This window comes from Mercenaria mercenaria, chromosome 15, assembly GCF_021730395.1.
Source record: "Mercenaria mercenaria strain notata chromosome 15, MADL_Memer_1, whole genome shotgun sequence".
In the NCBI taxonomy this organism is placed as follows: domain Eukaryota; kingdom Metazoa; phylum Mollusca; class Bivalvia; order Venerida; family Veneridae; genus Mercenaria; species Mercenaria mercenaria.
The window spans coordinates 25,582,704-25,597,440 of NC_069375.1; the positions used below are offsets into that span (position 1 = coordinate 25,582,704).

The 14,737-nt window shown below is 37.3% G+C and overlaps 1 protein-coding gene across 2 annotated transcripts in view; it reads right to left on the bottom strand.

Annotated features, from left to right (window-relative positions):
• Positions 1-378: 378 nt before the first annotated feature.
• LOC123549420 (uncharacterized) overlaps positions 379-14,737 on the bottom strand; it is a 77,136-nt gene continuing 62,777 nt past the window's right edge. For both annotated transcript variants that reach the window (XM_053524820.1, XM_053524821.1), the window contains 2 exons: positions 3,941-4,177; positions 379-1,866 (listed from right to left, as the gene is read on the bottom strand). In XM_053524820.1, the coding sequence (XP_053380795.1) occupies positions 1,187-1,866; positions 3,941-4,177 (917 nt within the window). In that variant the 3' untranslated portion in view covers positions 379-1,186. The remainder of the gene's footprint in view (positions 1,867-3,940; positions 4,178-14,737) is intronic.

The window sequence follows — 14,737 nt, forward strand, 5'->3', positions numbered from 1 at the left end:
GAAAATGTAAACACTGGCAATTTTGACTGATTCAAGGGCCATAACTCTGACTATACTGATCCGAACTGGCTGGTTATCTACTTGACATTAATTTTATAGAGATACACACTTTATATAAAATTAGTTAAGTTCTGACACAAAATACTCTATAGTTATTGAGCAGACATTGATTTTATTCGCCTGTAACACCGACAAAACACAATGCGTCGTTTTTCAAACGGGCGTATAAAATGTGATTAATTGTTATCACCCCCATGTAGCCTCTGCTCATAGGTGAGCTTTAGCACAGCTGTTCATAGGTGATCTTTAATACAGGTTTCACCTATTTCTCAACATTTTTCATGTAAGCTGCCTAAATAACAAAAATCAAACTTTCACTGTAGTTCATGCTTTTCAATTTGCAATCACATGTATTTGCAATTATAGATATAATATATAATTAAAATGGTATCCATAGGCAATAGTATCTATCTTACAGAAGACATTTCATTGCACTTCTTATTACAGAGCCATTCACACCAGTTCATTCAGTGAAATATGAAAAACATCTTTTGTAAATCATAATGATATTCATTTGTATGTTTCCATTTCTTGGGTTTTTAAGTCACACAAACACTACTTTAGGTCAAATGGCGACTTTGCACCTACTGGAGGTAGACCCAATGTCCGCCTCTAGCCATTGTCTCAGGCACAGACAGACATCTTGGTAGAACCACTGACTTTTCATAAGCCTACAGGCAGGCTTCCCAATGAAGGAATTCTACACCTCAAGCTAGGTTTCAGACCCAAAGTGAGGGACAAGTGATTTAAAGTCAGTAAACTTAACTACTCGGCCATAGAGACCGACAAATGTATTAATAGCTTCAAGCATTTGAACCATACTGATTTGTGTCTGTTGCTTGGAAGAAACATTTACAGTGTCTAATATATGTAAAAAAGGTACAGACAGACAAAGGGAGTCTCCAGTCTGAGTTGCCTAAACACATACCGGTAGCTTCATTGCAACAATATTATAGGTTAACACACACATTTTACACAAAGGGTAAATCTAAGTAATATTTTATCCCATTTAATATCAAGTCTGCAGATATGGTATTTCTTACGACATGACTAACACACAAATAAACTGATTAGCTTCTAACATATTCTGCTCCAAAACCTGAGGCAACCACATCCTGCCTTAGATTCAGTTAAACAAATCTTTCGCTATGTCCTCAGGCTGTGAGTTTATCCAGTCAAAGATATCCTTCATTTTTGCACCTACTTCAAGGCGGTAGTTCTTTGGAAACTGAGGTTTTATCAATTCTGGCAGACTGAAGTAGAAATCTGGCAGACCATGTGTTAAGATCCCAACAACTTGAACAGACCTTTCATTATCATTTGTCAATGCCGGAGCTCCTGATGCCCCATGTTCCATATAGCAGTCAAATATTAACTTTGAAGACTGGTCATAGCCTTGGTAGCCTTTGTCAACCAGAGCTGGATCTCGACCTATCCCATGTAACGCTGATTTGAAATAATCTCTATTTTGCTGCAACCAAGCCTGAGCTGACAGAATTCTATGTGAATTTGGATGAACAATCTCGCACTTTGGATCTAAACATTTTTTTATCTGACCTGGATGACCATATCCTATTAAAGAAACGTTGGTTACCCCACTTTCAGTCTTGCTTAAGTTCAGTTTCATGGGTAAATTTGACGGGTTTGATATTTCCAACACGGCTACGTCTAAATCTACACTGAAGATGAAGTTTCTCATCAACCTATAAGGCACCATTGGAGGTGTTAAAGGCGACTCATTGAAATTTATGTATGTGTCTGTACTTTCTAGTTGCCCAACGTCTGCAGCACCTGTGCCAGAAGGATCTGTGGATAAGAATACAAGTTTGTGTTAGTCAATGGTAATAATCAGTGAACAGATTTCTTTTTATTTCTGAAAAAAAAAACCAAACTGAAATACCAGTAATTTATTAAGTAGATTGTATTATCAAAGAGGTTCTAAGAAAGATGATCCTTGCCTTCTTTTAACATGCTATGTTTCAAAGAAATAACAGTAATGTAACCATATTTTCAGAAATTATGACGTTTTTGGCCTTTTTTTACCTTGACCATAATGAACCAAAAGTCTATAGAAATTTTTATTTGAATATTCACTCCTACACACCAATTTCTACTAAAATATTGTACAGTAACCAGTTTGTATTGAGCAAGAAGGGAATTAATTCCAGCTTCATTTCAAACTGTAACAAGCAAACAAAATCTTCTGTGTAATGTCACGTGCGATCAAACACACTCGCATGCATATCTCAATTGTGAGTGACGTTACTCAGAAGAAATAAAGCCCAAATACAACCTATACCTTCCACTGTTATAATGCATCGCATATTAAAATTTTATTCAAAAACATAATATCATAATGTAGAGATGCATACAGAATACTAGCAGTTGTTTTCGTGTACGACTGACATTTCTTTTGCAGGATAAAAACCTGATGTCATATTTTTATTAACGGCATTGCAATGTAAGATCTATTGATTGTGTTATAGATGTTATGTAAGACCAGGTGATCATGAGTGAAACAAATTTTCTATTTTTTAGTGCTTATACCTAAATTTTTATTTTTTGTATACTTATTTTTTTTTCACTCACTTTTTATTGTGAATTGAGCAGATATATTTCAATAAGGCAAAGAAAACCTCATAATAAATTTTGTTATGTTAATGCTGAAGTCAAAACAAGAGGGCAATGATGGACTTGAGCTGTTCATCTGATCTTGTTCGTTTGTCCTTGAATATATGTCATCATGACCCAATTTCTAACTTATCCCCGATATTATAAAGACAAATATCTAACAAGATTTCAGTAGTTTCGGTAGAAAATGAGGTTTTTCTTTTAACTGACCTACATCTTGATTTTCTGAACACTGATGACCCACTTTGGATCTTGACCTAGATTTCATACAGACAAACATTTTGAAATGGTTTCATAAAGTATAAAATATGACCACTAGAGTGTTAACAAGATTTTTGCATGAAACTTGACTTTGTGACCTACTTTTGACCCCAATGACCAAGTTTAATAAAAACATTTTAACAACTCTTTAAAACCATCTTTTCTTCATATATTTCATTAATATATATGGCCTCTACAGTGTAATCAAGAATTTTGTACGATTTAACCCGATACCTACTCTATGACTCCAATTGACTCAATTTTGAAAATGTCCAAGATTTCGTAACTATAAACATTCTGACCAGGTTTTATAATGATCAGGTAGAAAGTATTGCATCTATGGAGTGTTAACAAGTTATTTAGATGATATGACATAACTTCTGAAACCAAATGACCAAGTTTCAAACTTGATCTAAATTTCATTAAGGCAAACATTCTGACCAGGATGCATAAAGATAAGGCAGAACGTAAGTCTCCTAAAACTAATGACCTAGTATTTTACCCCACAGGACCGAGTTTTATAATTAGATCCACAGTTTACAAAGACAAGATTAGGTTTCATACAGATCAAAAAAATATGGCCTTGAAATGGTTAACAAGTTACAAAGTTTCTGACTATCAAGACTGCATTAAGACAAACATTTTGACCAGTTTCACTATCTTTTGGCTAAATTTTAATGATGACCTAGAGTGTAAAAGAATCAACTTTGGACTCCAGATGGTGCACAACTGATCCAAGACCGTCCGATATCCACTTATATTTAGAACTGGGTGAGCCAAAAAGTTAATGTCCATCAAACCATCAACCATGGTTTCCATAACATAGGTAGTACTAACTTGTTTGTGCTCAAGCAGAAGACAATCTGAATTCTTTTACATGTATTAGTCTAACTGTATCTGCTGTTATGTGGAGACATTTAACAACTAGCTTTTGTATTTCACCAAATAATTTACCATATTATACAGTTTGAATGAAATTTGCTAATACCTATTATTTTGTTTATGACATGCAAAGCTGTCATTACGGATCTACTTCCAACACGAAAAACTGTTCCAACCAAATTTCCACCAGAAATCAGGACACCCACAGACTTCATCTGTTCATGTAAAGCTAAAACCATGGTTTGGCTCAATGTGTCATCAACTGCTTTTTTGAATGGCTGCCCAGCAGACTTCAACGATCCCATGGACGATGCTCCAGAGTCTTGAACAGCTTGTGTTTCACCTGAAATATGTTTGTTTGATACAAGTTGATATACCAAAGGGCGTCTCATCTATTTTGTTCAAATACAATCATTTCATAAACAAGCAAATTCGATGAATTGGTATCCCCCGCCGAAAGGGTTTGTGGTGAGGAATGGCAAAAAAACATACCCGGCAAAAAGTTAAGGAGCAAATAATTTCAATAGTCAAAATCAATTTGAAAATGAATGCTTTTTTTTTTGGTTGTGGTGGGGGGGGGGGCAGCGGGGATGACTGGGTGAGGGTACAAAACATCACATGATGATTATAAATATTGATGGAAAATTAAAAATGAAAAAAAAAAAAAATGTCGCATACATAAGGTTTTTCTTTGATTTGACCTATCAACCTAGTTTATTACCCCAGATGACCCATATCTGAACCAGACATAGATTTCATCCAGACAAACATTCTGATAATTAAGTCTTATAAAGATCAGGTGTAATGCAGTCCCTATTGCATACATAAGGTTTTTCTTTGATTTGACCTAGTGGCCTAGTTTTTGACCCCAGATGACCTACATTTGAAGTTTACCTAGTTATCATCAAGGCAATCATTCTGACCAAATTTCATGAATATCAATTGAAACAAGAGGGTCATTATAACCCTGAATCCCTCACCTGAGTAATATGAGCCACATGTTTAAAATGGCAAATTGATGCTAAAATATTAGAAAGTAGGTCAGTAGGTCACATTCATGGTCACTGAAAGCCAGTTTTAAGATCGGTGTGCAAAACTGTACATGTCATCCAAATTTCAAGGCTGTATTTTAAAAAACAACAAGCAAATTCGATGAATTAGTATCCCCCGCCGAAAGGGCTTGTGGTGAGGAATGGCCAAAAAATATATCTGTCAAGAAGTTAAGGATGTTACTAAGAAGCAAATAATTTCATTAATCAAAATCATTTTAACAGAATATGAATGTTTTTTTTTTGTGGGGGGTGGGGGGGGGGGGTTGCGGGGATGACCAGGTGAGGGTACAAAATTTCACATGTTGATTATATATATTGATGGAAAATTAAAAATGATGAAAAAACTAGATGCCCGCCAGCTGTCAAAAGGACTGTAAGTTGCACATGACACTCCCTGTCTCAAACATTTATGCCAAATAAAAAAGAGATTGCAAAAAGTAGTTACAATATAAGTCATTTAAAGTAACAACTACGGGACGTAAATGTTTTTAAAAAAAAAAAAAAAAAAAAAAAAAAAATTCTAAGTTCTAAGTCCACACAAAAATCCTCACCAGTCGAGATAGGTCAAAATTCACCTGAAAATTGGATGTAACATGCATGTTGTACTACAGAAAAGTGGTCTTGATTTTTCCCTACGACCAGTAATAAAACAGTTACAAATATAAGCTATTTATAGTAACAACAAAGGGAAGTAATTCTAGGATCTTGCGCATGACACTCCGTCTCATGATGATGAACAATTGTGCCAAGTTACATCAAAATCCCTCTATGCATCAAAAAGAAATGCTCCAGACAAAGTCATTCTTGTATCTGACTTTTGACCTCTAAGTGTGACCTTGACCTTAGACCTGGTTCTTGCGCATGACACTCCGTCTCATGGTGGTGAACAATTGTGCCAAGTTTCATCAAAATCCCTCCATGCATGAAGAAGAAATGCTCCGGACAAAGTCATTTCTGAATTTGACCTTTGACCTGTAAGTGTGACCTTGACCTTTGAGATAGGAACCTGGGGTTTGTGCATGACACTCCGTCTCACTGAGGTTAACATTCATGTCAAATATAAACAAGATTGCTCCATGCATGTCAAAGTTATGGTCCGGACAAACAAATCCGGACGGACGCACGCACATACACCGAACAACTATTTGGACAACTATGTCTTTGCATCCGCAAGCGGGCTTGACAAAAAATGGGTGGGGGATGGAGATGCATGACTGGGGTGGTAGGCAAGACTGAGTGGAGAGTGAGGTGGGGGAACAGTACAACTTTGCATGCTGATAAATATTCATGGAAGGTTTAAAAGAAATGTTTTTGTTTTTTTTCTTGTTTTTTTGGGTGGGGGTGGGGGGGGGGTGTGACCAAGGCAAGGTGGTGACCAGGTGTGGGTACAGAACTTCACATGTTTATAATAAATTTTCATGGAAAAGAATGAAAGAAATTTAATGAAATTCTACCAATTGGTTGGTTTGTTATGTACAAATCTGTAGATTTTTAAACAATTAAAGGGCAATAACTCTAAGGAAAATTGACCAATTGAAAAAAAAATGACAGGCATCATCGAAGTATGTTGGTTCATATTTATTTCAAGTTTCATGGAATTCTACCAGCTTATTACTGAGAAATGGCTTAAGACGTGGATTTTTCATTAAATCAAGGGCAATAACTCTAAGGGAAATTGACCAATCCAAAAAAAACTTGACGGGCATCATCGCAGTATGTTAGTTCATGTTTATTTCAAGTTTCATGAAATTCTACCAGCTAGTTACTGAGAAATGGCTGCGGACGGATGGACAGACTGACAACGTCATTTCAACAAGAGCTCATCGAACACGAAATGCCCCCCTTGATGCATTCAGTAATTGCACAAGGAACAGAAATTATATGCTCACTGTAAACAAAAGTTCTACCATTCTGGTTTAATTTGACCTTGACCTTTAACCTATTAAGCTAACAAGAGATCACAGAGTGATCTTGGTGCCATCCACTGAGCCATTTTTGAATGTTCCAAATTTCAAGACTAGCTCAAGGTCAAAATCAAGGTCAAATTTCATTTTGGTAGAAAACAATGTGAATGTAGTCCAAATTTGAAAACTGGCTTGAGAAATGTGAAAGCAGGTCACTAGATCAATTTCAAGGTCAAAGTTCATTTCGATAGACAGAACTATGCATGTGCTTCAAATTTGAAGGCTGTAGCTTGAGAAATGTGAAAGTAGGTAATAGGTAAAAATCAATGTCAAATTTCAATTCAGAACACAAAAATATGCATGCGGTCCAACTTTGAAGCCTGTAGCTTGAGAAATGTGAAAGTAGGTCACTAGGTCAACCTCAAGATCAAAGTTCATTTCGGTACACAAAACAATGCATGTGGTTCAAATTTGGAGGCTGTAGCTTGAGAAATGTGAAAGTAGGTCACTAGATCAAAGTCAAGGTCAAATTTTATTTCAGAACACAAAACTATACAAGTGGTCCAAATTTGAAGCCTGTACCTTCAGAAATGTGAAAGTAGGTCACTAGGTCAATCTCAAGATCAAAGTTCATTTCAGTACACAAAACTATGCTTGTGGTTCAAATTTGTAGGCTGTAGCTTGAGAAATGTGAAAGTAGGTCACTAGGTCAGAATCAAGGTCAAATTTTATTTTGGAACAAAAAACTAGCATGTGGTCCAAATTTGAAGCCTGTACCTTCAAAAATGTGAAAGTAGGTCACTAGGTCAATAACAAGGTCAAAGTATTTTTCGGTAAACAAACCTATGCATGTGGTCCAAATTTGAAGGCTGTAGCTACAGAAATGTGAAAGTAGGTCACTAGGTCAAGATCAGGGTCAACTCATGTCAAGGTTCATCTTGCCACTCAAAACTATACATGTGGTCCAAATTTGAATGATGTAAGTTATGGACGTGAAGGTTCTAAGTTTTTCCCTATATAAGTCTATATGAACCATATGACCCCTGGGGCGGGGCCACATTTGACCCTAGAGGGATAATTTGAACAAACTTGCTAGAGAACTACTAAATGATGCTACATTACAAAATATCAAAGCCACAGTCTTTGTGGTTTGGACAAGAATATTTTCCCTATATAAGTCTATGTAAGCTATGTGACCCCCAGGGCAGAGCCATATTTGACCCTAGGGGAATAATTTGAACAATCTTAGTAGAGGACCACTAGATGATGTCATATACAAAATATCAAAGCCCTAGGCCCTGTGGTTTTGGACAAGAGGTTTTTCAAAGTTTTTTCCTCTATAAGTCTATATAAACCATGTGACCCCCGGGATGGGGCCATATTTGACCCCAGGGAAATAATCTGAACAATCTTAGTACAGGACCACTAGATTTTGCTACATATCAAATATCAAGGCCTTAGGCCCTATTGTTTTGGACAAGAAGATCAGAAACCGTTTAACTGTTCCTGGCCAATGTGACCTTGACCTTTAGCCTAATGACCTCAAAATCAATAGGGGTCATCTGCTGGTCATTACCGACCTCCCTATCAAACATTCATGATCCTAGGCCCAAGCGTTCTTGAGTTATCATCCGGAAACGGATTGGTCTACATTCCGACCGACCGACATCTGCAAAACAATATACCCCTCCTTCTTCGAAGGGGGGCATAATAACCCCCTCCCAATTTCATTGGCAGGGGATAAAAAAAGTAGGCCAGTAGGTCAAGGTCACAGTCAAGCGACCCCTAATTACTTGGTGTCATCTGGTAATTATAATTAAGCAGTCTAGGAAATATTTATTTATTTATTTATTTATTTGGGTTTTACGGCACACCAACACAGTATAGGTTATATGGCGCCAAACAGGACTACAAATTTTGGTTTCACATCCCATTTACATCGAAATAAAAACATGAGGTATGGAATCAAAATTTGCATACCTGCTGGAATCACAGAGTTACAGCAAAACCAAGTGTTAAGACCCTATCTGTCGCCTTTTACGTTCATGCAAGGGTAAGGCAGTGGTTCCAATTCTTTTCGTACACAGATCGTCCTAGAACCACATGGGGCCATATGATCTGATATTTTTTGAAGTATTTATAATATTCCTACATAACTCCAGGGCGGGGCCTCTTTTCACCCCAGGGGCAAAATTTGGGCAATCTTGTTAAGAGATCCACTAGGCAATGCTACATACAAAATATCAATGACCTAGGTCTTGTGGTTTTAGACAAGAAGATTTTTAAAGTTTTTTCCTATATAAGTCTATGTAAAACTTGTGACCCCCGGGGCGGGGTCCTTTTCACCATAGGGGCAAAATTTGAACAATCTTCATAGAGGACCATTAGATGATGTCACATGCCAAATATCAAGGCTCTATGCTGTGCAGTTTTGGACAAGAAGATTTTCAAAGTATTTCCTTTTGGTTGAGTTCTGCGTGGAATTTAATTCTTTGAATAATTTTTGAAAGAAGGCCGCCCAAGGATCATTCCTCTGAAGTTTGGTGTAATTCTACCCAGTTGTTTTCAAGAAGAAGACTTTTTAGAAAATGTTGACGGACGGACGACGCACAACGGACATAGAACGGTCACAAAAGCTCACCATGAGCCTTTGGCTCAGGTGAGCTAAAAATACAGCCTGCATCACATATGGAAGGATTTTCTTTTATTTGACCAATGACCTAGTTTTTGACCCCAGATGACCCATATCCGAATTTGACCAAGATTTCATCCAAATAAGCAATGTGATCAAATTTTATGAAGATCTGGTGTAAAATGCAGTCCCTAATGCATACAAAAGTTCTTTGATTTGACCTAGCGAGCTAGTTTTTGACCCAAGATTACCAATATTCGAAATTCGAATCGGACCTAGATTTCATCAAGGCAACAATTCTGACTAAATTTCATGTATTTCAAGCGTAAAATGCAGCCCATATGGCATACACAAGGTTTCTACTTTGTTTTGACCTAGTGACCTAATTTTTACCCCCACCCCGATAACCCACTTGACCTAGATTTCATCAAGGCAATCTTTCTGATCAAATTTCATGAAGATCAATTGAAAAATACAGCCTCTATCGCATACACAAGCTAAACGTTGACAGACAGACGATAGATATCGAGCGATCACAACAACTCACGGTGAGCTAATCAAGAGGGCCATGAAAGCCCTGTATCGCTCACCTCACCTACTGAACTAAAGATCATCAAGATTAACATTCTGACCAAGTTTCATTAAGATATGGTCATAAATGTGGCATCTAAAGTGTTAAATAGCTATTCCTTTGATCTGACCATGTGACCTAGTTTTTGACCCCACATGAACAAGATTCGAACTTGACCTAAAGATAACCAAGATTAACATTCTGACTAAGTTTCATGAAGATACAGTCATAAATGTGGCCTCTAGAGTGTTAACAAGCATTTCCTTTGAATGACCTAGTGACCTAGTTTTTGGCCCCACCTGACCCAGATTTGAACCTGACCTAAAGATAATCAAGCTTAACGTTCTGACCAGGTTTCATTAAGATACGGCCATAAATGTGGCCTCTACAGTGTAAACTAGCTTTTCCTTTGATTTGACCCTGTGACCCTAGTTTTTGACCCCACATGACAAAGATTCGAACTTGACCTAAAGATCATCAAGATTATCATTCTGACTAAGTTTCAGGAAGTTATAGTCATAAATGTGGCCAGTAGAGTGTTAACAAGTTTTTCCTTTGAAATGACCTAATGACCAAGTTTTTGACCCCACCTGACCCACATTTGAACTTGACCTATAGATAATCAAGATTAATATTCTGACCAAGTTTCATGAAGATACAGTCATAAATGTGGCCTCTACAGTGTTAACAAGATTTTCCTTTGATTTGATCTGGTGACCTAGTTTTTGACCCCCAGATGACCCAATATCGAACTCGTCCAAGATTTTATTGAGGGTAACATTCTGGCCAAGTTTCATTAAGATTGGGCCAAAATTGTGACCTCTAGAGTGTTAACAAGCTTTTCCTTAGATTTGACCTGGTGACCTAGTTTTTGTTCCCAGATGACCCAATATCAAACTCGTCCAAGATTTTATTGAGGGTAACATTCTGACCAAGTTTCATTAAGATTGGGTCAAAATTGTGACCTCTAGAGTGTTAACAGTCAAATTGTTGACGACGACGCCGCTGACGCTGACAGACGACGGACACAGGGTGATCACAAAAGCTCACCTTGAGCTAACTAGAGCTATCACTAAAGGTGATGAATGTACCCCCCGCATGCACTGACACAGTACACTGCAATTTGACGCACGCAAGATTGCATAATTATGTGGACGGTATGTATATAGACTGCATGTATACAGTATAGTAACAAAAAACAAAGTCCCATAACTATGCAGAATATTTATCTAATCGAGTGTAACATGCACCATGCACAACTAGGGTTGGTACTGACCACTTGTGTGAAGTTTCATTAAATTGTGTGTAAGGGTTTGGTAGATTAGGCACGCACAAGATTGCATATGCAGACTGTATGCACATAGTATGTTAACAAGAAACAAAGTCCCATAACTCTGCAATTTTTGTCGCTGACAGAACCTAACATGCCCCATGCACAACTACTGTTGTTACTGATCACTTGTGTGAAGTTTCATTAAATTGTGTCAAGGGGATGAGGAGAGATGGTGCGCACAAGATTGTGTCTATGTATATAGTATAGTAACAAAAAAACAAAGTCCCATAACTCTGCAATTTTTTTTTCTAAAAGAACCTAACATGCCCCATGCCCAACTACTGTTGGTACTGATCACTTATGTGAAGTTTCATTAAATTCTGTCAAGGGGATAAGGAGAGATGGTGTGCACAAGACTGCGTCTACTGACAGACGGACAGACAGACAGACAGACAACCTGAAACCAGTATACCCCCCCTTACAACTTTGTTGTCGGGGGGTACAAAAAGTGAGTCTATCAAATGAAGACAAGACAAACCCTATATCGCTCACCTGTTAAATCTGGCCTTGGAATCATCAAGATAAACATTCTGACCAAGTTTCATGGAGACAGGGTCATAAATGTTGCCTCTACAGTGGTAACAAGCTTTTCCTTTGATTTGAGTAGTGACCTAGTGTTTGACCCCACATGACCCAGTTTCGAACTTGGCCTAGATAAACAAGATCAGGATAAACATTCTTACCAAGTTTCAAGAAGATAGGGTCATAAATGTGGCCTCAGAGTGTTAACAAGCTTCTCCTTTGATTTTCCCGGTGGACTTAGTTTTTGAACCCATATGACCCAGTTTTGAACTTGGCACAGGAATCATCAAGATATACATTCTGACCAAGTTTCATGATGAAGGTTCATAAATGTGGTGTTTAACGTATTAACAACCTTTTCCTTTAATGTGACCTCGTGATCTAGTTTTTGTTCCCACAAGACCCAGTTTCTTATTTGGCCTAGAGATCAACAAGATAAACATTCTGTGCAAATCTGCATCAAATCAAAGCATAAATGTAACCTCTTTAAGGCTGAAAGGGCCAAAATAGAAACAGTAACTCTATAACCCATGATGGAATCTAGCCGGTTTTCGAAAAGAACCAATCTAATTTGTGACTTAACTTGTGTGTAAATGTGGTTAAAATCAAATGTAAAATGTCACTTCTATCATGTTCACAAGGTAAACATTAACAAATTTTGCTCTTTCAGGGGTTAATCAGGGGCTGTAACTCCGGAACCTATGATTGGATCTGATAGATACATCAAGGAATCAAAGATCTATTGTTGTCAAAGATATTTTGCAAGTTTGTATCAAATCAAACCATAAGTGAAGACTTTATATGGCTGCAAAACCCTAATAAGCGTTTTTGGCCCTTTAAAGGGTCAGAACTCTATAACCCATGATCTGGCCAGTTTTCGAAAGGAACCAAGATATATCACTAGTACAAGTGTGTGCAAGTTTTATTAAAATTGATTACAAATTGTGGTCTCTATATTGTCCACAAGACAAAATAAAAGGCCAGAACTCTGGAACCCATGATGGGACCTGACCAGTTTTCCAAAGGAACTGAGATATTTTGCAAATATAAGTTGTATACATTCAACTTTGATTAAAATCAATTGCAAAATGTGGTCTCTATCGTGTTCACAAGAAATTGTGGACAGCCAGAAGAAGGGTGATAACAAAAGCTCACCTTGTCACAACTTGATAGGTGAGCTAACAAGAGGACCATGATGGTCCTGAATCGCTCATTTGTCCCCACATGACCCAGTTTTGAAATGAGTATGACGTCGTTTTTTTCTATTATTTGACATAGTGACCTAGTTTTTGAGCTCATGTGACACAGTTTTGAACTTGACCTAGATATCATCAAAATAAAAATTCTGACCAATTTTCATGAAGATCCATTGAAAAATATGGCCTCTAGAGAGGTCACAAGGTTTTTCTATTATTAAACATAATGACCTAGTTTTTGAAGGCATGTGACCCAGTTTTGAACTTGACCTAGATATCATCAAGTTGAACATTCTCACCAATTTTCATGAAGATCTCATGAAAAAAATGGCCTCTAGAGAGGTCACAAGGTTTTTCTATTTTTAGACCTACTGACCTAGTTCTTGAACGCAGTTGACCCAGTTTCGAACTTGACCTAGATATCACCAAGATGAACATTCAGACCAATGTTCATACAGATCCCATGAAAAATATGGCCTCTAGAGAGGTCACAAGGTTTTTCTATTATTTGACCTAATGACCTAGTTTTTGATGGCACGTGACCCAGTTTTGAATCTGACCTAGATATCATCAAGGTGAACATTCTGACTAATTTTCATGAAGATCCATTGAAAAATATGGCCTCTAGAGAGGTCACAAGGCTTCTCTATTTTTAGACCTACTGACCTAATTTTGGACCACACGTGACCCAGTTACCTAGATATCATCAACATGAACATTCTGACCAACTTTCATAAAGATCCCATGAAAAATACCTCTAGAGTGGTCACAAGCAAAAGTTTAGGCACGCATGCATGGACGGACGAAGCGCGATCACAAAAGCTCACCTTGTGTCACTTTGTGACAGGTGAGCTAAAAATAACTGTGACATGAAAAGTACCAGATCTACTGTGTACCCAATCAACTGTATATCTTTATTATTAACTGAATCACGACCAATAAAACCTTAGAAGTATTGTATACCGCTAGAACAACTAGAGTTGTCACAAGAGTGACGAATTATACCCCCACAATATGGCCTTGTCACAGAACTAAGCCAATGTCAAAGCCAAATTTGCTTGACCTTTGACCTAATGACCACAAAATCAACAGAGGTCATCTGCTAGTCATGATCAACCTCCCTATGAAGTTTCATGATCCTCCGCCCAAGCATTCTCAAGTTATTGTCCGTAAAAGGTTTAAACAAGAGGGCCATGATGGCCCTATATCGCTCACCTGTTATCATTGCACTTGAGGACAAGAAGGTACTCAGAAAAAATATCTAAGTCCAAAGGACAGGAACAACAAAGGGAAGAAATTTAACCAAAAAGAAAAAAAAATCTTACAAGGTATAGATATGTTAAAATACACCTAAAAATTTGAGGTACCATCCATGCTGTACCACAGAAAACTGGTCTCGTGTTTTCCCTACAGCCAATAATAAAAAAAGTTACTAAAAATAAGTTATTTACAGTAACGTAAATATATTTTATGGTTACATAAAAGCATTTATGTCATTGTGACATGCTGCTCTATTTACTTGTTGTGTTTATCATCAACCAATCAATAGCTAGCTAGCCATCACGTGACTCGCATAATCCAATCAATTCTAAGCATCGCCATTATTCTCGCAGATTTTTCAATAATTACACACGATAGTTCTGAAGATTTAATTTTAAGAAATTCATGGTTATTTGGAGGATTTCGTCTTAAC